This window comes from Argopecten irradians, chromosome 5 (genome assembly GCF_041381155.1).
Source record: "Argopecten irradians isolate NY chromosome 5, Ai_NY, whole genome shotgun sequence".
NCBI lineage: Eukaryota > Metazoa > Mollusca > Bivalvia > Pectinida > Pectinidae > Argopecten > Argopecten irradians.
In genome coordinates, this window is record NC_091138.1 from 4,718,739 (window position 1) to 4,744,102 (window position 25,364).

General features: G+C 34.3%; 2 protein-coding genes across 3 annotated transcripts; both read left to right on the forward strand.

The window, feature by feature from the left end:
- The first annotated feature begins 13 nt into the window (after positions 1-13).
- LOC138322699 (endonuclease III-like protein 1) lies at positions 14-11,005 on the forward strand. 2 transcript variants are annotated; one of them, XM_069266735.1, is made up of 4 exons: positions 14-822; positions 1,226-1,396; positions 5,252-5,517; positions 5,910-6,558. In XM_069266735.1, the coding sequence occupies exons 1-4, from the start codon at positions 196-198 to the stop codon at positions 6,097-6,099; spliced, it is 1,254 nt and encodes a 417-aa protein (XP_069122836.1). In that variant the 5' UTR covers positions 14-195; the 3' UTR covers positions 6,100-6,558. The 2 variants fall into 2 exon arrangements, with proteins under 2 accessions (XP_069122836.1, XP_069122838.1); XM_069266737.1 differs by lacking the exon at positions 5,910-6,558 and adding an exon at positions 10,822-11,005 and having other exon boundaries at positions 15-822.
- Positions 11,006-22,068: 11,063 nt separating this feature from the next.
- Positions 22,069-23,612, forward strand: LOC138324213 (uncharacterized). The gene is made up of 2 exons (XM_069269295.1): positions 22,069-22,812; positions 22,953-23,612. Exons 1-2 carry the CDS (start codon positions 22,069-22,071, stop codon positions 23,610-23,612), a joined length of 1,404 nt encoding a protein of 467 aa, XP_069125396.1.
- Positions 23,613-25,364: the final 1,752 nt, after the last annotated feature.

A 25,364-nucleotide genomic window follows, 5' to 3' on the forward strand; every position in this document is an offset into this window, starting at 1 on the left:
TAGGAACACAGTATAAAAAAAGATCTGCAGTCCAAAACGAAAGTAGAAAGTAGATATATTTAAATTTCAAGTCTCCAAAACGTTTGCAATGAACGAAAAAATCAAACTGAAAACGAAAGTAGGATTCGGAACTCCTCTAATATTTCGCGGGAAATAATCTGTTACGTAAACAAGTTATAGAACTCAGCGTGTTTGATGACCAGAGTCGCTTTTCTTGTTAACAAGAAGACAGTATGTCGAGATTTAACTGATACATACAAACGACTGGCTTCTGTTACACTTGGATCGTCGAAAATGGCAGATCATACTAATTCTCCATATTTTCAACAAGGGCGGGTAACGAGATCAAAACTGTTACAGAGCAAATCAACGGCTTGTAACCCTAAATTGAAATCGTCATTACCACATGATATCATGTTAAATATTAAACAAGAGCCTCAGGACCAGGACTATGATCAATCATCCGGTACTTTTACTATAGAGGCTAGTGAAATGAAACAAGAACCACCAACTGATCTACACAATGACAATGTATGTAGTGCTGTTGTAACTAAGACTGAACGTGCTGTTGTAACTAAGACTGAATGCAAGTCAAGGAAACGGGGTAAACAGACTATAGGGTATGAACAATTACAGATTAAGTCTGAAGAAACGGACTCAGATTTTCACATCAAACTAGAAAATGGCCAAAAGAAAACGAAGTGGGAGCCATCAAACTGGAGAACCCAACTTGATAATATTATTGAAATGAGAAAAGACAGAAGTGCACCAGTAGACACCATGGGTTGTGATGAAATTAGTGACAGGGATTCAAAGCCGGAGGTTTGTATCTGTTTATGACTTGACATCATTGATATATAAAGAGTCTATTGTCGAGGACTTTATTAATTTTGATGCATTGAGGCGTCTGTGATGTTGACACTATGAAAAAATATTAATGTATGGTAGAAAAATTATATTATTTATAATCAAACATGGGTCTATCAGGTGGACAGAGATAGCTCCAACCTGACCAGCCAAAATCTTTCACTCTGGTGGAGATATCCCTGTTCAGTTGACAGACCTGTGTAAGATTCTAATACAAATCTGTACATGGGTACTGGTGATTGACCAAGACTATACCAAGTTCATTTTTATGAAACAAATATCATAAAATGTAAAACTTCCAAATTTCATATTGATTTTGTAAATTGTCTTTATACTTTTATTATCCTTCATATTCCAGGTATATCGCTATCAAGTATTGCTATCATTGATGCTTTCGAGTCAAACAAAAGATCAGGTGACATCAGCAGCTATTTCCAGACTTAGGGCACATGGTTGTACCGTCGAGAACATCCTTAAAACATCTGATGAGCAGCTTGGAAAACTTATATACCCTGTAGGCTTCTGGAAGGTAAGAGTTTATACTGATTATATACCCTGTAGACTTCTGGAAGGTAAGAGTTTATACTGATTATATACTCTGTAGGCTTCTGGAAGGTAAGAGTTTATACTGATTATATACCCAGTAGACTTCTGGAAGATAAGAGTTTATACTGATTATATACCCTGTAGACTTCTGGAAGGTAAGAGTTTATACTGATTATATACCCTGTAGGCTTCTGGAAGGTAAGAGTTCATACTGATTATATACCCTGTAGGCTTCTGGAAGGTAAGAGTTTATACTGATTATATACCCTGTAGACTTCTGGAAGGTAAGAGTTCATACTGATTATATACCCTGTAGACTTCTGGAAGGTAAGAGTTTATACTGATTATATACCCTGTAGGCTTCTGGAAGGTAAGAGTTCATACTGATTATATACCCAGTAGACTTCTGGAAGGTAAGAGTTTATACTGATTATATACCCACTAGACTTCTGGAAGGTAAGAGTTTATACTGATTATATACCCAGTAGACTTCTGGAAGGTAAGAGGTTCATACTGATTATATACCCAGTAGACTTCTGGAAGGTAAGAGTTTATACTGATTATATACCCTGTAGACTTCTGGAAGGTAAGAGTTCATACTGATTATATACCCTGTAGACTTCTGGAAGGTAAGAGTTTATACTGATTATATACCCTGTAGACTTCTGGAAGGTATTTACGAGTTCATACTGATTATATACCCTGTAGACATCTGGAAGGTAAGAGTTTATACTGATTATATACCCAGTAGACTTCTGGAAGGTAAGAGTTTATACTGATTATATACCCACTAGACTTCTGGAAGGTAAGAGTTCATACTGATTATATACCCACTAGACTTCTGGAAGGTAAGAGTTCATACTGATTATATACCCTGTAGACATCTGGAAGGTAAGAGTTTATACTGATATATACCATACCCTGACGTTTATACATAGACTCTGGAAGGTAAGAGTTTATACTGATTATATACCCACTAGACTTCTGGAAGGTAAGAGTTCATACTGATTATATACCCTGTAGACTTCTGGAAGGTAAGAGTTTATACTGATTATATACTCTGTAGGCTTCTGGAAGGTAAGAGTTTATACTGATTATATACTCTGTAGGCTTCTGGAAGGTAAGAGTTTATACTGATTATATACCCAGTAGACTTCTGGAAGGTAAGAGTTCATACTGATTATATACCCTGTAGACTTCTGGAAGGTAAGAGTTTATACTGATTATATACCCTGTAGACTTCTGGAAGGTAAGAGTTTATACTGATTATATACTCTGTAGGCTTCTGGAAGGTAAGAGTTTATACTGATTATATACCCTGTAGACTTCTGGAAGGTAAGAGTTTATACTGATTATATACCCACTAGACTTCTGGAAGGTAAGAGTTTATACTGATTATATACCCAGTAGACTTCTGGAAGGTAAGAGTTTATACTGATTATATACCCAGTAGACTTCTGGAAGGTAAGAGTTTATACTGATTATATACCCTGTAGACTTCTGGAAGGTAAGAGTTTATACTGATTATATACCCACTAGACTTCTGGAAGATAAGAGTTTATACTGATTATATACCCTGTAGACTTCTGGAAGGTAAGAGTTTATACTGATTATATACCCACTAGACTTCTGGAAGGTAAGAGTTTATACTGATTATATACCCACTAGACTTCTGGAAGGTAAGAGTTTATACTGATTATATACCCAGTAGACTTCTGGAAGGTAAGAGTTTATACTGATTATATACCCTGTAGACTTCTGGAAGGTAAGAGTTCATACTGATTATATACCCAGTAGACTTCTGGAAGGTAAGAGTTTATACTGATTATATACCCTGTAGACTTCTGGAAGGTAAGAGTTTATACTGATTATATACCTAGATCGAAGGTAAGTTTACTGATTATATACCCTGTAGACTTCTGGAAGGTAAGAGTTTATACTGATTATATACCCTGTAGACTTCTGGAAGGTAAGAGTTTATACTGATTATATACCCACTAGACTTCTGGAAGGTAAGAGTTCATACTGATTATATACCCAGTAGACTTCTGGAAGGTAAGAGTTTATACTGATTATATACTCTGTAGACTTCTGGAAGGTAAGAGTTTATACTGATTATATACCCTGTAGACTTCTGGAAGGTAAGAGTTTATACTGATTATATACCCACTAGACTTCTGGAAGGTAAGAGTTCATACGGATTATATACCCTGTAGACTTCTGGAAGGTAAGAGTTCATACTGATTATATAGCTGTAGGCTTCTGGAAGGTAAGAGTTTATACTGATTATATACCCTGTAGACTTCTGGAAGGTAAGAGTTTATACTGATTATATAGCTGTAGGCTTCTGGAAGGTAAGAGTTTATACTGATTATATACCCAGTAGACTTCTGGAAGATAAGAGTTTATACTGATTATATACTCTGTAGACTTCTGGAAGGTAAGAGTTCATACTGATTAAAGAGTTTATACTGATTATATACCCAGTAGACTTCTGGAAGGTAAGAGTTTATACTGATTATATACCCTGTAGACTTCTGGAAGGTAAGAGTTTATACTGATTATATACCCACTAGACTTCTGGAAGGTAAGAGTTTATACTGATTATATACCCAGTAGACTTCTGGAAGGTAAGAGTTTATACTGATTATATACCCACTAGACTTCTGGAAGGTAAGAGTTTATACTGATTATATACCCAGTAGACTTCTGGAAGGTAAGAGTTTATACTGATTATATACCCTGTAGACTTCTGGAAGGTAAGAGTTTATACTGATTATATACCCACTAGACTTCTGGAAGGTAAGAGTTCATACTGATTATATACCCTGTAGACTTCTGGAAGGTAAGAGTTTATACGGATTATATACCCAGTAGACTTCTGGAAGGTAAGAGTTCATACTGATTATATACCCTGTAGACTTCTGGAAGATAAGAGTTTATACTGATTATATACCCTGTAGACTTCTGGAAGGTAAAGTTTATACTGATTATATACCCTGTAGGCTTCTGGAAGGTAAGAGTTCATACTGATTATATACCCACTAGACTTCTGGAAGGTAAGAGTTCATACGGATTATATACCCAGTAGACTTCTGGAAGGTAAGAGTTCATACTGATTATATACCCTGTAGACTTCTGGAAGGTAAGAGTTTATACTGATTATATACTCTGTAGACTTCTGGAAGGTAAGAGTTTATACTGATTATATACCCTGTAGACTTCTGGAAGGTAAGAGTTCATACTGATTATATAGCTGTAGGCTTCTGGAAGGTAAGAGTTTATACTGATTATATACCCAGTAGACTTCTGGAAGGTAAGAGTTTATACTGATTATGTAGCTGTAGGCTTCTGGAAGGTAAGAGTTTCTACTGATTATATAATAATATTTTATTTTATTAGAGTGTCACACATTTTTCAAACATACAATAAAATATATTTGAATTAAAATGTTCAGCCTAAAAGACTGACGAGACACTGTAGGCTCTCGAGGGGGTTATGCAAAGAGGCAAATAGGTAATTAAAATTATGTACATGTTAGGCTTCAGCAGTCAAAAGGATACAAACTTCTGAATCAGTGATTGAGGTATGAGACCACCCGGGCAACAATATAAGTACAGAACAGTAAAACAAATAAAAGATGTTTGATTAAAATGTGTCGGAAAAAGCTCTTTGATGATTAGTGGTTACGGTTGGACATGGATACAACTTCTAATTTTTAAGAAAAAGTAGAGTTATACTAAGGGGAAATAACTCTAAGAAAAGGTTCAGTTATAAAGTTTTTTCATTTGTTAGTTGATATTATACAGAATGTTAAATTTCTATTTTTTATTTTCAGAAAAAGGTTATTTACATAAAGAAAACCACTACTATTCTTCGAGATGATTATAACAGTGACATTCCTAAGACAGTGGAAGACTTGTGTAAACTACCAGGGGTGGGACCTAAGATGGCCTACCTTACAATGAAGAGTGCCTGGGATGAAGTGGTGGGAATAGGCGTCGATACACATGTTCATCGAATCAGTAACTGGTTAGGCTGGGTGAAAAAGCCTACCAAGACTCCAGAGGAGACACGAAAAGCTTTGGAGGACTGGTTACCCAGGTAACTCTTTTTCACATATTTTTAAAACGTTTATAACATCACAAAGAACTTGCTTTTTGTTCAAGCAAATAGATATTTTATGTCCATTATTTATATCTAATCTTTTTAAGTTTGAAATTCTCTTCAGCAGCACAGATCTGGGGTTGTCAACATTCTTTAAATAATAAGAAATATTCTTCCTCGGTATGCATACAACTGTGTTAAGAGTTAACAATTTACAGTTGTATGAGACCTTGTGAGTAAAGAAAAAAAAATTGAAATTTATCTGATTTACTTTGCGAAATAATCTTGTCGGATGAAACCAAATATCTATAAAATAATGTAAATACATGTAGAATGTGGTAACAAGGATAGGACAGCTTTGTGCTCACTTTGCTTTTATCTATCTGCAGGGAGTATTGGAAAACCATCAATCATCTACTTGTAGGCTTTGGCCAGAAGACATGTCTTCCTGTCAGGCCAAAATGTACTTCCTGTCTCAACCAACAGATCTGTGCTGTCGGCAGGGCAACAGTGAAAAAGATGGGGGTTAAGGTCAAAAAGGAAAATGAACTTAGAGTGAAAAAGGAAGAAATGTTGTAGTTGGTGATGTTTCCCACAAAAAATATGCAAAAATGTTTTTGGTTGTTTTTAGGTCATCAGAGACGAAGTCTCAAGTGACCTCATTCTAATCGCCTTTTGTCTGTCGTTGTGCGTAGTCCGTTGTGTGTTCGTAAATAATTTACGTTTTCGACGTCTTCTCAAAAACCGCCAAAGCAATTTCAATGAAATTTTGCACAAACCTTTTAAGGCATAAGGCCAATCAATATTGTGAATTATATGACCTCCACCCCCCCAGGGGGCTGTGGGAGGGGCAAAAAGGGATAAAATTGATTAAAATTTCAATAATCTTCTTCTCCACTCACAGATGTGGTAGAATCAAATACTCTTCATAGACAGAAAGGTCTCAAGGCCCTTTACAAAAATTGTGAATTATATGACCCTGGGGTCTCAGGTTTCCCCCTGGGGAGAGGGTTCAAGTTTACTATAGTTTATATAGGAGAGGGTTCAAGTTTACTATAGTTTATATAGGAAAAACACATTTATGAACGTTATTTGCTTATTTTTCATAAAAAATTAGTCAAACTGGGTTAGAAGTTTTAGCCTGAGATAGCATTTTATCGTCATATCCATATTGGTCCTGGCCAAAAGGGGTCAAATTGGCTAACTTTTCAAAAATCTTTCTTCTGAATTCACAGATTCGATAGAACCAAATACTCTTCATAGATTGAACGGTCTTAAGGCCCTTTACAAAATGTGTGAGTTTCATGGCCCTGGGATGGGATCTCAGATTTTCCCCTGGGGAGGGAGTCAAATTTACTATAGTTTATATAGGAAAAACACATTTATGAACATTATTTGCTTAGTTTTAATGGATGATGAGTCAAACTGGGTTAGAATTATTAGCCTGAAATAGCATTTTAACACCATATCCATATTGGTCCTATGGTCCTGGCTGACCCCCAGTGACCAGATGGGTGGGGCCAAAATGGGTCAAAATGGCTAAAATTTCAAAAAATTTATTATGAATTCGCAGGTTTGATGGAACCAAAAAATTTTCATAGATTTAAAAATGAAATTTATAAAATCACTGACACTGACTGACTTCTAGTTTGGTTTTGTTATTTAACGTTGGCAAAGCAAATTGGAATTTTAAGCATAAGGTTTGGTAACATAATACACAAACTATCAAAATGAAAAATAAAAAAAAGAATTTTGATACGAAGGTTCAACTTTAAAGGTTATTCTAAAACGTAAATACTTTTTACATTTGAGCCTCCTTTGCAATGCTCTTTCTGTATCAGCACTCAGGTGACAGTCAAGGCCTCTTGGGTCTCTTGTTAAGATTTGAATGAAACAAAAATTTCTTGTCATCAGATGTTGTTTTATGGTAAATCTAGCATTTATATCAATAAATATATATTATGTAAACATGATTTTATCAATTTTTAATGCAAAAACATTCTTTTAGTACTTTCAACCCATATTTTATGAGCAACTAAGACAAATTTCTTGTTTTTTGGTTTTGCATGATATTTTAATTACTATACTGCTTTGTATATACAATGTACATGTATTGATATACCATACAAGATTGTTCTTTCATCAATTATTTTTACTTATTAATTAGTTGAGTAATTGTTGACTGATATATATTGTATATGAATTAGTTGAGTAATTGTTGACTGATATATATTGTATATGAATTAGTTGAGTAATTGTTGACTGATATATATTGTATATGAATTAGTTGAGTAATTGTTGACCGATATATATTGTATATGAATTAGTTGAGTAATTGTTGACTGATATATATTGTATATGAATTAGTTGAGTAATTGTTGACTGATATATATTGTATATGAATTAGTTGAGTAATTGTTGACTGATATATATTGTATATGAATTAGTTGAGTAATTGTTGACTGATATATATTGTGTATGAATTAGTTGAGTAATTGTTGACTGTTATATATTGTGTATGAATTAGTTGAGTAATTGTTGACTGATATATATTGTGTATGAATTAGTTGAGTAATTGTTGACTGATATATATTGTATATGAATTAGTTGAGTAATTGTTGACTGATATATATTGTGTTATGAATTAGTTGAGTAATTGTTGACTGATATATATTGTGTATATGAATTAGTTGAGTAATTGTTGACTGATATATATTGTGAATTAGTTGTAATTGACTGTTATAGTAATTGTTGAGTGATTGTTGACTGATATATATTGTGTATGAATTAGTTGAGTAATTGTTGACTGATATATATTGTATATGAATTAGTTGAGTAATTGTTGACTGATATATATTGTATGAATGAATTAGTTGAGTAATTGTTGACTGATATATATTGTATATGAATTAGTTGAGTAATTGTTGACTGATATATATTGTATATGAATTAGTTGAGTAATTGTTGACTGATATATATTGTATATGAATTAGTTGAGTAATTGTTGACTGATATATATTGTATATGAATTAGTTGAGTAATTGTTGACTGATATATATTGTATATGAATTAGTTGAGTAATTGTTGACTGATATATATTGTATATGAATTAGTTGAGTAATTGTTGACTGATATATATTGTATATGAATTAGTTGAGTAATTGTTGACTGATATATATTGTATATGAATTAGTTGAGTAATTGTTGACTGATATATATTGTATATGAATTAGTTGAGTAATTGTTGACTGATATATATTGTATATGAATTAGTTGAGTAATTGTTGACTGATATATATTGTATATGAATTAGTTGAGTAATTGTTGACTGATATATATTGTATATGAATTAGTTGAGTAATTGTTGACTGATATATATTGTATATGAATTAGTTGAGTAACTGTTGACTGATATATATTGTATATGAATTAGTTGAGTAATTGTTGACTGATATATATTGTATATGAATTAGTTGAGTAACTGTTGACTGATATATATTGTATATGAATTAGTTGAGTAATTGTTGACTGATATATATTGTATATGAATTAGTTGAGTAACTGTTGACATGATATATATTGTATATGAATTAGTTGAGTAATTGTTGACTGATATATATTGTATATGAATTAGTTGAGTAATTGTTGACTGATATATATTGTATATGAATTAGTTGAGTAATTGTTGACTGATATTTATTGTATATGAATTAGTTGAGTAATTGTTGACTGATATATATTGTATATGAATTAGTTGAGTAATTGTTGACTGATATATATTGTATATGAATTAGTTGAGTAATTGTTGACTGATATATATTGTGTATGAATTAGTTGAGTAATTGTTGACTGATATATATTGTATATAAATAAGTTGAGTAATTGTTGACTGATATATATTGTATATGAATTAGTTGAGTAATTGTTGACTGATATATATTGTATATGAATTAGTTGAGTAATTGTTTGACTGATATATATTGTATATGAATTAGTTGAGTAATTGTTGACTGATATATATTGTGTATGAATTAGTTGAGTAATTGTTGACTGATATATATTGTGTATGAATTAGTTGAATAATTGTTGACTGATATATATTGTGTATGAATTAGTTGAGTAATTGTTGACTGATATATATTGTATATGAATTAGTTGAGTAATTGTTGACTGATATATATTGTGTATGAATTAGTTGAGTAATTGTTGACTGATATATATTGTATATAAATAAGTTGAGTAATTGTTGACTGATATATATTGTATATGAATTAGTTGAGTAATTGTTGACTGATATATATTGTATATGAATTAGTTGAGTAATTGTTGACCGATATATATTGTATATGAATTAGTTGAGTAATTGTTGACTGATATATATTGTGTATGAATTAGTTGAGTAATTGTTGACTGTTATATATTGTGTATGAATTAGTTGAGTAATTGTTGACTGTTATATATTGTGTATGAATTAGTTGAGTAATTGTTGACTGATATATATTGTATATGAATTAGTTGAGTAATTGTTGACTGATATATATTGTATATGAATTAGTTGAGTAATTGTTGACTGATATATATTGTATATGAATTAGTTGAGTAATTGTTGACTGATATATATTGTATATGAATTAGTTGAGTAATTGTTGACTGATATATATTGTGTATGAATTAGTTGAGTAATTGTTGACTGATATATATTGTATATGAATTAGTTGAGTAATTGTTGACTGATATATATTGTATATGAATTAGTTGAGTAATTGTTGACTGATATATATTGTATATGAATTAGTTGAGTAATTGTTGACTGATATATATTGTGTATGAATTAGTTGAGTAATTGTTGACTGATATATATTGTGTATGAATTAGTTGAGTAATTGTTGACTGATATATATTGTGTATGAATTAGTTGAGTAATTGTTGACTGATATATATTGTGTATGAATTAGTTGAGTAATTGTTGACTGATATATATTGTGTATGAATTAGTTGAGTAATTGTTGACTGTTATATATTGTGTATGAATTAGTTGAGTAATTGTTGACTGTTATATATTGTGTATGAATTAGTTGAGTAATTGTTGACTGATATATATTGTATATGAATTAGTTGAGTAATTGTTGACTGATATATATTGTGTATGAATTAGTTGAGTAATTGTTGACTGATATATATTGTGTACTTTGACTTTGAAAAGTATGGATGAAAAGTTACATTTAAGTGTTACATTGTGTACCCTGTATTTGGTAACTTGAGAATTATTAATGAACTGTTATGTTGTGTGTTCTGTTGTAGGGAGTACTGGGATAAGATTGATCTCCCTTTGGTAGGTTTTGGCCAGACCATCTGTACTGCTGTGAAACCCAAGTGTGGTATCTGTCTCAACCAACAGATATGTTCTGTTGGCAGAGCAAATATGAAAATGTCAAAAGTCAAAATCAAACATGAAGGAATGAAGATAAAAGAGGAATCATGATTTCCATTTATGAATATCTATGAAAAGCACCATGTCATTTTATAGGCCGCTTCACATTGGGACCATTCCGTCTTAATTGTCAAGAGGTTGGATGGAGAAGGACCATTTAAAGAGCACCTGCATGCTGTGTTCCGATATTAATGTAATTGTGTTGATGTAAGCTGATACTTCAAATAACATTGCAATTGTTTATAGAGGAAATGTATCAGCTACCATCACTATTCATGATTTTTCTGTGTTTTTGTATGTATTATGATGTTTTAGTTGCATTTTAACAGTTTTAATATGTTGAATAAGACTTAATCCAAGTTCCAGTAATATTTTTCTCATATTTAGTCCTGACAGTATTGATTATAAGTTCCTTTAAGTGTACATCGGGTTAGAGCAACACTTCATCTGACACTGTTTCAGAACATGACACTATAGTGATATAGTTACATGCCTTTAGATAATTCTGGATTGAGGTGGACAGGTTATAGTCAACATGTACATTGTTATGGAGGTTTCCCACAATCACAATGATTTTTATCTGGAATCTTGGACTCCAACAGAAATATTGGGAAGTTAGCATTTTTAAATGTGTAAAAAAAATCCTCGGCTGAAAAAATAGCCAAAGATTACCTCAGTTATGTTTCATGTTTTAATTAGGAAGGTTTTAATAAAGACTGTTACGCACAAATAATTAGTTGTGTTTATGTTGATCAGCAGGATAACATCAAACCAGTGATGTGTCCACTAACTATTACATCAAACCAGTAATGTATCCACTGTCACATCAAACCAGTAATGTATCCACTGTCACATCAAACCAGTAATGTATCCACTAGCTGTTACATCAAACCAGTAATGTGTCCACTAGATGTAACATCAAACCAGTAATGTATCAACTGTCACATCAAACCAGTAATGTATCAACTGTTACATCAAACCAGTAATGTATCCACTGTTCCACCAAACCAGTAATGTATCCACTGTCACATCAAACCAGTAATGTATCCACTGTCACATCAAACCAGTAATGTATCCACTGTTACATCAAACCAGTAATGTATCCACTAATTGTTACATCAAACCAGTAATGTATCCACTGTCACATCAAACCAGTAATGTATCCACCTGTTACATCAAACCAGTAATGTATCCACTGTCACATCAAACCAGTAATGTATCCACTGTCACATCAAACCAGTAATGTATCCACTGTCACATCAAACCAGTAATGTATCCACTGTCACATCAAACCAGTAATGTATCCACTGTCACATCAAACCAGTAATGTATCCACTGTCACATCAAACCAGTAATGTATCCACTGTCACATCAAACCAGTAATGTATCCACTATTACATCAAACCACTGATGTATCCACTATTACATCAAACCAGTAATGTATCAACTAGATGTAACATCAAACCAGTGATGTATCCACTAATTGTTACATCAAACCAGTAATGTGTCCACTGTCACATCAAACCAGTTATGTATCCACTAGCTATTACACCAAACCAGTAATGTATCCACTAATTGTTACATCAAACCAGTAATGTATCCACTGTCACATCAAACCAGTAATGTATCCTCTAGCTATTACACCAAACCAGTACTGTATCCACTAATTGTTACATCAAACCAGTAATGTATCTACTATTACATCAAACCAGTAATGTATCCACTAATTGTTACATCAAACCAGTAATGTATCCACTAGCTGTTACATCAAACCAGTAATGTATCCACTAATTGTTACATCAAACCAGTAATGTATCCACTAATTGTTACATCAAACCAGTAATGTATCCACTGTTACATCAAACCAGTAATGTATCCACTAATTGTTACATCAAACCAGTAATGTATCCACTGTCACATCAAACCAGTAATGTATCTACTATCACATAAAACCAGTAATGTATCCACTAATTTTTACATCAAACCAGAAATGTATCCACTAATTCTTACATCAAACCAGTAATGTATCCACTGTCACATCAAACCAAGTAATGTATCTACTATTACATCAAACCAGTAATGTATCCACTAGCTGTTACATCAAACCAGTAATGTATCCACTAATTGTTACATCAAACCAGTAATGTATCCACTAATTGTTACATCAAACCAGTAATGTATCCACTAATTGTTACATCAAACCAGTAATGTATCCACTATTACATCAAACCAGTAATGTATCCACTGTTACATCAAACCAGTAATGTATCCACTGTTACATCAAACCAGTAATGTATCTACTATTACATCAAACCAGTAATGTATCCACTAATTGTTACATCAAACCAGTAATGTATCCACTGTTACATCAAACCAGTAATGTATCCACTATTACATCAAACCAGTAATATATCCACTATTACATCAAACCAGTAATGTATCCACTATTACATCAAACCAGTAATGTATCCACTATTACATCAAACCACTGATGTATCCACTATTACATCAAACCAGTAATGTGTCCACTAGATGTAACATCAAACCAGTAATTTATCCACTGTCACATCAAACCAGTTATGTATCCACTATTACATCAAACCAGTAATGTATCCACTATTACATCAAACCAGTAATATATCCACTATTACATCAAACCAGTAATGTATCCACTGTCACATCAAACCAGTAATGTTATCCACTGTCACATCAAACCAGTAATGTATCTACTATTACATCAAACCAGTAATGTATCCACTAATTGTTACATCAAACCAGTAATGTATCCACTAATTGTTACATCAAACCAGTAATGTATCCACTGTCACATCAAACCAGTAATGTATCTACTATTACATCAAACCAGTAATGTATCCACTAATTGTTACATCAAACCAGTAATGTATCCACTAATTGTTACATCAAACCAGTAATGTATCCACTGTCACATCAAACCAGTAATGTATCTACTATTACATCAAACCAGTAATGTATCCACTAGCTGTAACATCAAACCAGTAATGTATCCACTAATTGTTACATCAAACCAGTAATGTATCCACTAATTGTTACATCAAACCAGTAATGTATCCACTATTACATCAAACCAGTAATGTATCCACTAATTGTTACATCAAACCAGTAATGTATCCACTGTTACATCAAACCAGTAATGTATCTACTATTACATCAAACCAGTAATGTATCCACTAATTGTTACATCAAACCAGTAATGTATCCACTGTCACATCAAACCAGTAATGTATCTACTGTTACATCAAACCAGTAATGTATCCACTGTTACATCAAACCAGTAATGTATCCACTGTTACATCAAACCAGTAATGTATCCACTGTCACATCAAACCAGTAATGTATCCACTGTCACATCAAACCAGTAATGTATCCACTGTTACATCAAACCAGTAATGTATCTACTGTTACATCAAACCAGTAATGTATCCACTAATTGTTACATCAAACCAGTAATGTATCCACTGTCACATCAAACCAGTAATGTATCCACTGTCACATCAAACCAGTAATGTATCCACTTATTGTTACATCACACCAGTAATGTATCCACTAACTATTTCATCAAACCAGTAATGTATCCAATAACTTTTACATCAAACTAATAACGTATTGACTAATTGTTGCATCACACCAGTAATGTATCCACTAGCTATTACACCAAACCAGTAATGTATCCACTGTCACATCAAACCAGTAATGTATCCACTGTCACATCAAACCAGTAATGTATCCACTGTCACATCAAACCAGTAATGTATCCACTGTCACATCAAACCAGTAATGTATCCACTATTACATCAAACCAGTAATGTATCCACTAGCTGTTACATCAAACCAGTAATGTATCCACTAACTATTACATCAAACCAGTAATGTATCCACTAGCTATTACACCAAACCAGTACTGTATCCACTAGTTATTACACCAAACCAGTACTGTATCCACTATTACATCAAACCAGTAATGTATCCACTAGCTATTACACCAAACCAGTAATGTATCCACTATTACATCAAACCAGTAATGTATCCACTATTACATCAAACCAGTAATGTATCCACTAATTGTTACATCAAACCAGTAATGTATCCACTGTTACATCAAACCAGTAATGTGTCCACTAGATGTAACATCAAACCAGTAATTTATCCAACATCACATGTATCCACTGTCACATCAAACCAGTAATGTATCCACTGATACATCAAACCAGTAAAGTATCCACTAGCTGTTACATCAAACCAGTAATGTGTCCACTAACTATTACATCAAACCAGTAATGTATCCACTGTCACATCAAACCAGTAATGTATCCACTAGTTGTCACATCAAAGCAGTAATGTATCAACTAGATGTTACATCAAACCAGTAATGTATCCACTAGATGTTACATCAAACCAGTAATGTATCCACTAATTGTTACATCAAACCAGTTGTTATGTATGACACTAAATACATGTAGTTATGAGATAAGGGAGATAACTCCTATAGCTTTTTTTATCAATACATCCTATGAAGGTCATATCATTGATTTAGGTTATAGAACTTTCTAGAATTTAATCATGTATAAACAAATATGTTTGTAAACATGTTGATTTTAAGTAGAGATCTAGAATGATCTATTTCCAGAAAGTGATGTGTGTTTACTTGTTTACTGTTTTTAGTTAGATATTTCTAGAAGTAGAAAGTTCTCCAATATTCTTGAATTACGGTTTAGCTATATATACTCCAGCTGTCCAAGGCTAATCAGAACTGTAATGAGACCTGTAATAAGACATATCAAGAATTGTACAGCGCCATATAAGATTCTATTGGGAGAGCTATTGTGACTTTATCTGTGGATTATTACAACATTTTGTGTGGATTTATTCATATTGCCTGGAACGTTACAAATCATCGGTGGACATTCAATTTCCTTGTGGATTTGTGATTATTGTTAATTTGAAACCTGGAAGGATCAAGGATTATACCAGGACATTCGCATACAGATAAGTAACACTTTAAATCATCGTACTAGTCTTGTTCCACCACCAATTACTTTAGATATTGTAAACCATCTCTGTATAATATTTGTATATATAATTAAATTGTGTTTTGAATTTAGCTGCTGGTTTCTCCTTTCTGTTATTCGTTCATGTAACAGAATTGGGGGCTTGTCCGGGATCGATATTCAATTTGTGAAATCTAACTTTGAAAAATTAATTAAGAAATTTTCAAAATTTGTGTACAAACTTTGAGTTTACATTTGAAACCAACAGCTAGATAAATATGACTACTATGCAGGTAGAACAGTTTGTTAAAGCGCCATCCCTGGAAGTTCTTTTGCAAGTTAGTAAGAAGGATTTACTGTTATTGGGTAAACATTTAGGCCTTACTATCAAAACTAATTTGAGGAAAGCTGAAATTAGGAATGTAATTATAAGATATTTTGTTGACAATGACAAATTTGACTCTAGTGCATTAGATAGTATAGAGGAAACAGTCAGCTCAGAAATTCAAATTAGACAAATGGAACTTGAACATGAAATGAAACTAAGACAAATGGAAATAGAAAAAGAGTTAAGAGAAAAAGAAATTGAAAGAGAATTAAAAGAAAAAGAGATTGAGAGAGATCAGATGTTAGAGCTAGAGAAGCAGAAAATTCAAGCTGAAACAGAACTTAGAATGAAAGAATTAGAGCTAGCTTCTCAAGACAGTTCAAGTAATCTAACTTTTAGGGGTTTACAAGGAAACAGAGGTTTTGATGTTAGTAGAAACATTAGGTTAGTTCCACCTTTTCAAGAGAAAGAAAGTTGACAAGTATTTTCTGCATTTTGAGAAAATAGCTGACAGTATGAAATGGCCTGAAGATAAGCTTACAATGCTTCTTCAGAGTGTCTTGATTGGTAAAGCTAGAGACATTTATTCTTCTTTATCTGTAGATGAGATTTCAAATTACCAAGTAGTCAAGAAAGCTATTTTGAAAGCTTATGAGTTAGTTCCTGAGGCTTACCGCCAGAAATTTCGAAACTCGAGAAAGAGAGATGAACAAACTCATGTAGAATTTGCCAGAGAAAAAGAACAATTATTTAATAGGTGGTGTGATTCTAAAGAAATTGATGAGGATTTCGGTAAATTGAGGCAATTATTGTTGATAGAGGAGTTTAAACGTTGTGTCCACACAAACATAAAAAACTCATTTAGATGAGAGAAAAGTTGAAACCCTTAGTGAAGCAGCTACAATGGCTGATGATTACGCTCTCACACCCACAAAGGCTCATTTGTTAAAAACAGTTCTCAAGACAAAAACAGTACCACAGGTACTAGTAAATTTGGTCAGCCTAGGAACCCAACCTTTAGTGGCCCTTCTAACGACAAACCTAAATTAGGTGATAAAACTAAGTCTGCTTCTAAAACAGATGATAGGGTAGGTGTGGGGTCTCCTTCTGGTCCTGTTTGTAATTACTGCAAGAAAGTAGGGCATACTATGTCTGAATGTTATTCTCTCCAGCGTAAGGAGCAAAGGCGTAAACAGTCAGTTCCTTCTGTGTTAGCTATGTCAAAGCCTAGTCAGAAACTTAGTGATATTGTGGAAGATTCTAAAGTGTCTGTTGAAATTAAGAGCTCAGAGTCTGATAGTGTCTTGGAGAAGTACTCTCCCTTCATTTCTGAAGGTTTTGTTTCACTTACTAGTGATATTACCAACTTGAAACCTGTGAAGATTTTGCGAGATACTGGGGCTTCTCATTCTTTGATATTAGATGGCGTAGTGCCTTTGTCTGAGGAGACCTCATGTGGTAGTAGTGTTTTGCTTCAAGGTGTAGAGTTAGGTTTTGTTAATGTGCCTCTCCATTCTGTTTATTTAAAGTCAGACTTGGTTACTGGGCCTGTCACCATTGGTGTTAGACCGGAACTTCCCATAGAGGGCGTGTCGCTCATTTTAGGCAATGACTTGGCTGGAGAGAAAGTTAGGGTAGATCCCTTAGTGTCCAGTATCCCTGATAAAACAGATGATGCTGAGACTATTCAACAGGAATTTCCTGGTATTTTCCCTTCTTGTGCTGTAACTCGTTCAGTGAGTAAGAAGGTTTCTGATGTTGCAGTAGTTGAGGATCATTATAGTCCAGGGTTAGGTGACACTTTCTTGGCTCATGATATAGAGGATGTCGGGAGCAAGTGTGATCTTTTGAGCAATCCTGTAGACTTTGATAGTGATAGAGTTGTTCCTAACAAGGGTACTTCTTTGTCTGACATGATGAGTAAATCATCTTTGTCTAGAGAGGAGCTTATAGTAGAACAGGAGAAAGATCCTGAAATCTCCTTATTGTGTAATCGGGCTTTGAGTGAGGAAGAGGCTGAGAAAGTCCCAGTTTGTTACTTCCGTCAGTCAGGTGTGTTGATGCGCTAGTGGCGCCCCCCTGATGTGTCTCCCGAGGAAGACTGGAAGGTTGTCAATCAAATAGTTGTCCCACCGAGGTATAGGCAAGATATTCTGAGTTTGTCTCATGATGTACCTATGGCAGGGCATCTAGGTGTGACCAAGACTTATAACAGGATCTTAGATCACTTCTTTTGGCCCAAGTTGAAACGGGATGTGGCTGATTTTTGTAGGTCTTGTCATACTTGTCAGGTGGTAGGGAAACCTAATCAGAAAATCCCTGTTGCACCTTTGCACCCCATTCCAGCATTTGATGAACCATTTAGTAGAGTCATTATAGACTGTGTAGGTCCTCTACCCAAAACTAAGTCTGGGAATGAGTATCTTTTAACTATTATGTGTGCTTCCACACGCTTTCCTGAAGCCATTCCACTCAGGAATATTAAAGCCCCTAACATAGTCAAGGCTTTGGTTAAATTCTTTACATTGGTTGGTCTTCCAAAAGCTGTCCAATCGGACCAAGGTTCGAATTTCATGTCTGGTATTTTTCAACAAGTCATGTACCAGCTCCAGATCAAGCAGTATAAGTCTAGTGCTTATCATCCAGAGTCTCAGGGTGCTTTAGAACGTTTTCATCAGACATTGAAGAATATGATGAGATCTTATTGTTTTGAAAACAAAAGAGATTGGGACGAAGGTATACACATGTTGTTGTTTGGCGTTAGAGAATCTGTACAAGAATCTCTTGGCTTCAGTCCCTTTGAACTTGTGTTTGGACATACTGTACGTGGTCCTTTGAAAATTTTGAAAGACAAAATTTTGGACGAAGATTCTAAAGTTAATCTCTTAGAGTATGTGTCTAACTTTAAGCAAAGGTTGACAAGGGCATGTGAACTGGCAAAAGAAAATTTGGCCGTTACTCAAACCAAAATGAAAACATGGTATGATAAAGATGCCCGTGCAAGAAGTTTTGATCCAGGTGACAAAATTTTGGCTCTATTACCAATACCGGGTCAGCCTTTGCAAGCTAGATATTTTGGACCTTATGTTGTTGAGAAAAAGGGTCGATGATGTTAACTACATTGTACAAACTCCAGGGAGGCGCAAGAAAACTCAATTATGTCATGTTAATATGCTTAAGAAATATGTAGATAGAGAAGAGAGCAAGACCTCTCAACCTATTGCTACTTTGGCCTCTGTACCATCACAAAGTGAAAGTACAGCTGATATTTGTAAATTAGACTTAGATGGTGGTGTACAAGATGTAGGTTTAGACTGTGGTGTTAAGTTACGGAATTCAGATGTGCTCGCGAACTTGGACAAGAAACTATGTCATCTATCGGAAAAAGAACGCAATGAACTGAAAGATTTGATACTTGAGTTTAAACATTTGTTTCCGGATACACCAGGCAAAACAGATGCTATCTATCACGACGTGGATGTAGGCGATGCGCCACCTGTCAAGCAACATCCTTACCGTGTCAATCCTTTGAAAGAAGAACACTTAAAGAAAGAAATTCAATACATGTTGGACAATGATATTATTGAACCAAGCAAAAGTGAATGGAGCTCTCCATGTGTTCTGGTGCCAAAGCCAGACAAGACATACCGGTTCTATACTGACTTCAGAAAAGTAAACTCTGTCAGTAAAACAGACTCTTATCCAATTCCAAGGATTGACTCTTGCATTGACAAAGTTGGCAAAGCCAAGTACGTAAGCAAGTTTGACCTGTTGAAAGGATATTGGCAGGTGCCATTAACAGAAAGAGCCAAAGAAGTGTCGGCATTTGTAACCTCACAAGGTTTGTACCAGTACAAAGTTATGCCATTTGGTATGAAGAATGCCCCGGCAACATTTCAACGTCTTCTTAACAGCGTGATATCAGACCTGGAAGGCTGTGATGGATACATTGATGACGTCATCAACTACCACGACACGTGGGAAGACCATCTACGCGGGATTCGCGAATTCTTCGAGAGACTCACTACCATGAAATTGACTGTAAACTTATTGAAATGTGAATTTTGTCATGCAACTGTTGAATTTTTAGGCCATGTTGTAGGACAGGGGCAGGTTAAACCTGTTCAGGCCAAAGTAGAATCAATTATAGATTTTCCAACTCCTGGAGGCAAGAGAGAGCTGATGAGGTTTCTTGGTATGGCTGGATACTACAGAAAATTTTGTCAAAATTTCTCTGTTATAGCAGCTCCACTTACTGCTTTGTTAAAGAAAAATGTCAAATTTGTCTGGTCAGACGAATGTAAGTCTGCCTTTGAAAAATTGAAAGCCATACTATCAAACTCACCAGTTCTGACTGCTCCAGATTTTAATAAACTGTTTAAACTGTTTGTTGACGCCAGTGATGTAGGTGTTGGTGCTGTTTTGATGCAAGAAGGTACTGAACAAATTGACCATCCAATTTGTTACTTCTCGAAAAAATTTGACAAACACCAGAGAAATTATTCCACCATTGAGAAAGAATGTTTAGCATTGATTTTGGCCTTTAACCAATTTGATGTGTATCTCTGCACTACAGTTGTGCCTGTGTTGGTCTTCACCGACCACAACCCTTTGACATTCATTGGAAAAATGAAAAACAAAAATCAAAGAATTCTCAGGTGGAGTTTGACTTTGCAAGAGTACAATCTTGACATCAAACATATCAAAGGGAAAGACAATATTCTAGCTGATGCTTTATCAAGGATTTAAATATGACTTAATATGTCAAGAAAGTTTCCTTTTCAAGAAAACTTTCTTTTCTTTAAGGAGGGGTGTGTTATGTATGACACTTAATACATGTAGTTATGAGATAAGGGAGATAACTCCTATAGTTTTTTTTATCAATACATCCTATAAAGGTCATATCATTAATTTAGGTTATAGAACTTTCTAGAATTATAATCATGTATAAACAAATATGTTTGTAAACATGTTGATTTTAAGTAGAGATCTAGAATGATCTATTTCCAGAAAGTTATGTGTGTTTATTTGTTTACTGCTTTTAGTTAGATATTTCTAGAAGTAGAAAGTTCTCCAATATTCTTGAATTAGGGTTTAGCTATATATACTCCAGCTGTCCAAGGCTAATCAGAACTGTAATGAGACCTGTAATGAGACATATCAAGAATTGTACAGCGCCATATAAGATTCTATTGGGGAGCTATTGTGACTTTATCTGTGGATTATTACAACACTTTGTGTGGATTTATTCATATTGCCTGGAACTTTACAAATCATCTGTGGACATTCATTTTCCTCGTGGATTTTTGATTATTGTTAATTTGAAACCTGGAAGGATCAAGGATTATACCAGGACATTCGCATACAGATAAGTAACACTTTAAATCATCGTATTACTCTTGTACCACCACCAATTACTTTAGATATTGTAAACCATCTCTGTATAATATTGTATATATAATTAAATTGTGTTTTGAATTTAGCTGCTGGTTTCTCATTTCTGTTATTATTTCATGTAACAGTAATGACTGCGCATGCACCAAAAGCAAAATAAATTATCTTATACGTACTTTTGTGTTAATTAGACAAATATGTACATAATTAAACATCTGTTATTAGTATCGTTTATGCTCTGCTGGCGATGGAGCATCTTTAATAGACAGAACAGTAAGTACATCCGAGGAGTTCCGATGCTTAGAAGGCAGCGTGGACGAGGTGTTACGATTGAAACTAGACGAACACGACAAAAGGACGAACACAAAATGGCGTCAATCCAAATTGGTCAAATCGTAGTACGGGAAAAGGGACAAAGAACATGTGCCCATCACAGGGGACAGTTACTGATATTGTATTGTGAAACGTGTGATGACGTTATATGTGTCAAGTGTCTATCCAGCATTCACAAGAGCCACACCGTGTGTGAGTTAAGTGAAGTAATCCCGGCAAAGAAGACGGATCTTCAGAATCATCTCGACAAAAACAACAGAGCTCAAATCAAACAATATGTCGATTTTACTGAGATCGAAATGAAGAAGAATTCAAGCAGTTTTGACAGTCTCTGCCGTGACGTTAAAGCACAGAGCATAAAACTGAAACAGGCAATTGACACGAAAACAGAAGAGGTATTGTCGGCCTGTAAGGAAATGGAGGAAGGAAACATCAAGGCTCTGACGAATTTTAGACGGGAACTCCAGAGTAGGTTAGAATACTTCGATGACGATTTTCATGCCGAATGTGCGGCAGTCCTCAGGGATGGATCTGATCTCCAAGTCCACGACACACTGGAAGAGGTTCGGGCGAAAGCGAAAGTACCCCTGATTCCAATTCTAGGTACAGCGAGCTTCAGCCCTAACACAAACCCACACAGCTTCATGGACCGGTATTTCGGTACATTAACAACGTCTGCACATCGACCACCTGGACAGTACAAACTTCTACCTAAAGCTATAGAGCAGTCAAGTTATAAAAACAAGGAGATATCCAGGCAATTGCAACAACTTCTGCAAGTGAGGTTTGGGTGTGCTATAGAAAGAATCTTAAACTTTTGAATGTAAATGGTGTCGTACAACAAACTATTCCTTGGGAATTACCTATAGAAGACGCATGTGTTTCTTCAAAAACACAAAATTTGTGGGTCTGTACAAAGGACGCTGTCTATGAGCTGGACGTCAGCATGAAAAGTCCAGAATCGCTGCTCAGAACACGGCCATCCATTGAAGGAACCAGAGACACGCGCTGTATCTGTGTTACCATGGATGACCAGGTTTTAGTGGGAGGGATGAGTAAAATCACCAAATACACTAAAGATGGCCGAGCCTTGATCAGCACACAACCCAGGCAGTGCGGAGATCCCTTAGTGCCCAGTCCAAGAAAAATAGCGGAGTGTTGTGTTACACGAAATGTTGCAGCTATCAGTTCAGGTTCCAGGTCTGTAATAGTAATGAACACAAATCTAGAAAAAATATTCCAGAACAATGGAAATATTCCTGAAGGTCAAAGGAAGGAACTGGGTATTGGATCATGCAATAACATGTTCGCTATACAGTATGATACTACAGGGAACTTAATCATTTGTTGCGATTCATATTTCCATATACTAAGTGGAAGTGGAGAGTTTCTTAAGGCTATCACTTTGTCATGGCCTCCAAACACCATCAAAAGATATCTTCAGGTATTTGCACTAGATAACGATGGCTTGCTTTGGACATGGTGTTCATGGCAAGCGCGCACAAAATGGGACAATCTCAGTTACATAGACTCTGGTATAATTAAAAGACTACAATACAAAATGAAAAATGAGTCATGATTATGTCAAATAGATGATATAAAAACTCTTGTGATTGTTTTCAATTGTGACTCCAAATATATTTCTATTTTTGAACAATTTATCATAGTACACATAAAAAAGAAATGTGGCATTTTATCATCCAATTGATTGTTAAACACAATACATATATGGAATCAGTCCTTCCGGTTTAAACCTAGACATTTGTATAGGGAGGTATTATAAACCATTTCGTTTTGAATATATATATATATATATATATATATATATATATATATATATATATATTATTACATAGTCTGAGATACTCTGGCCCTGGCTCCAGAGTTATATAGATGTCTGGTGTAGACATCTATCTGTTATAATGTCTAGTGTTAGGGCCAGAGTATCTTGGGCTAATTGTTATGGTATAATGTATGAAGCTTGTATGATGTATGACAGACAAGTATGTTGATTATGTTTGGTGAAATGCAGTCCACATTGATATAACTCACTATAGTGCTATATATACTATACCAGTATGCCATCAGTATCTGGTAAAATGCATGAAATGAAATACTAGTTTTCTGGATAAGTAAATGTGATAAGAATAATATGAAATTCGATTGACTGATGATGATATTGTCATTGTTAATACTGGATAGAATCCTGTTTCCCTAATTCCCAGCCATCTTGCCCGGGATGATCGGGTGGTGTAGTGGTAAAGCAACTCGCCTTTCACCTAGCCGGCCGGGGTTCGATCCCCGGCACGGACGTGAAAAGGTTAGGGTCACCTGCCCGATAACGTGGGTTTCCTCCCACATTAAGATTCCTCGCGCGCTTACATGCGGGCCATCGAAGTGATTTACAGAAGTTGTATAACCTGTTTCGTAATCGATGTAAAATAAATAAAGTTTATATTATATATTCCTAGCCATTTTATTGTTAATTAAAGCCGTAATTAATGCTAGCATTATTTATAATATTATCATTATCCATGTAAAAATATCACAATTATATATATAATATATATAATTTAAGTACAACCCTTCATAACTTCTGTCATTAAATGTTGTTGATACGGTGGTGATAGCTGCAATATTGTAGTTCAAAAGACTTTTAGACAGATAATGGTTTCGTCTTTAGAGCTACAATTTGTGTGTATTACTGCTAATGGAGCAAAGTAATGATCATGCAAATCATTATTAAAACAATTTTATGCATTTTGTCGTCCCTGTTTTATATATCGCAGACCTACTAGGCAATAAAACCGTATAAAATATCAAATTCACAGAGACATTATTTTTTACATATGAATATGAATGTCTTTTCGAAGGAAAATCATACGACAACTTGATGTCTTATGAGCGATATGGTAGATATTTAGAATGGTTTTTTATGTTTATTTCGGTAAACTAACATACAAATGCATGTATAGACATATAATAATTGGAAACCTACAAAAAAGAATAGAAAAGTATAATCGAGTGACTTTCTGAGGCAGTGCTCCACTAAGACATATAGGGACCATTTCGTACCCAGCCGAAAGGTATAATAGGCCGGGTACGTATATTCGTTCTACGGTGGGGAAACTATATGAAATAATTCGCTTCAATTTAGAAGATGGTATGCTTTCAATTGTGTCATCAATAACGATAATTTCATTTATACAGTGAGTGCACAGTACTCCGACAGTGTTACATTAGTTTACGTTATAAATCGCTCAATTTCTTCAAATACAATCTAAAAACAGTGCAAGTACCTGCTATATATTATGAACGCAATCGTGCATGG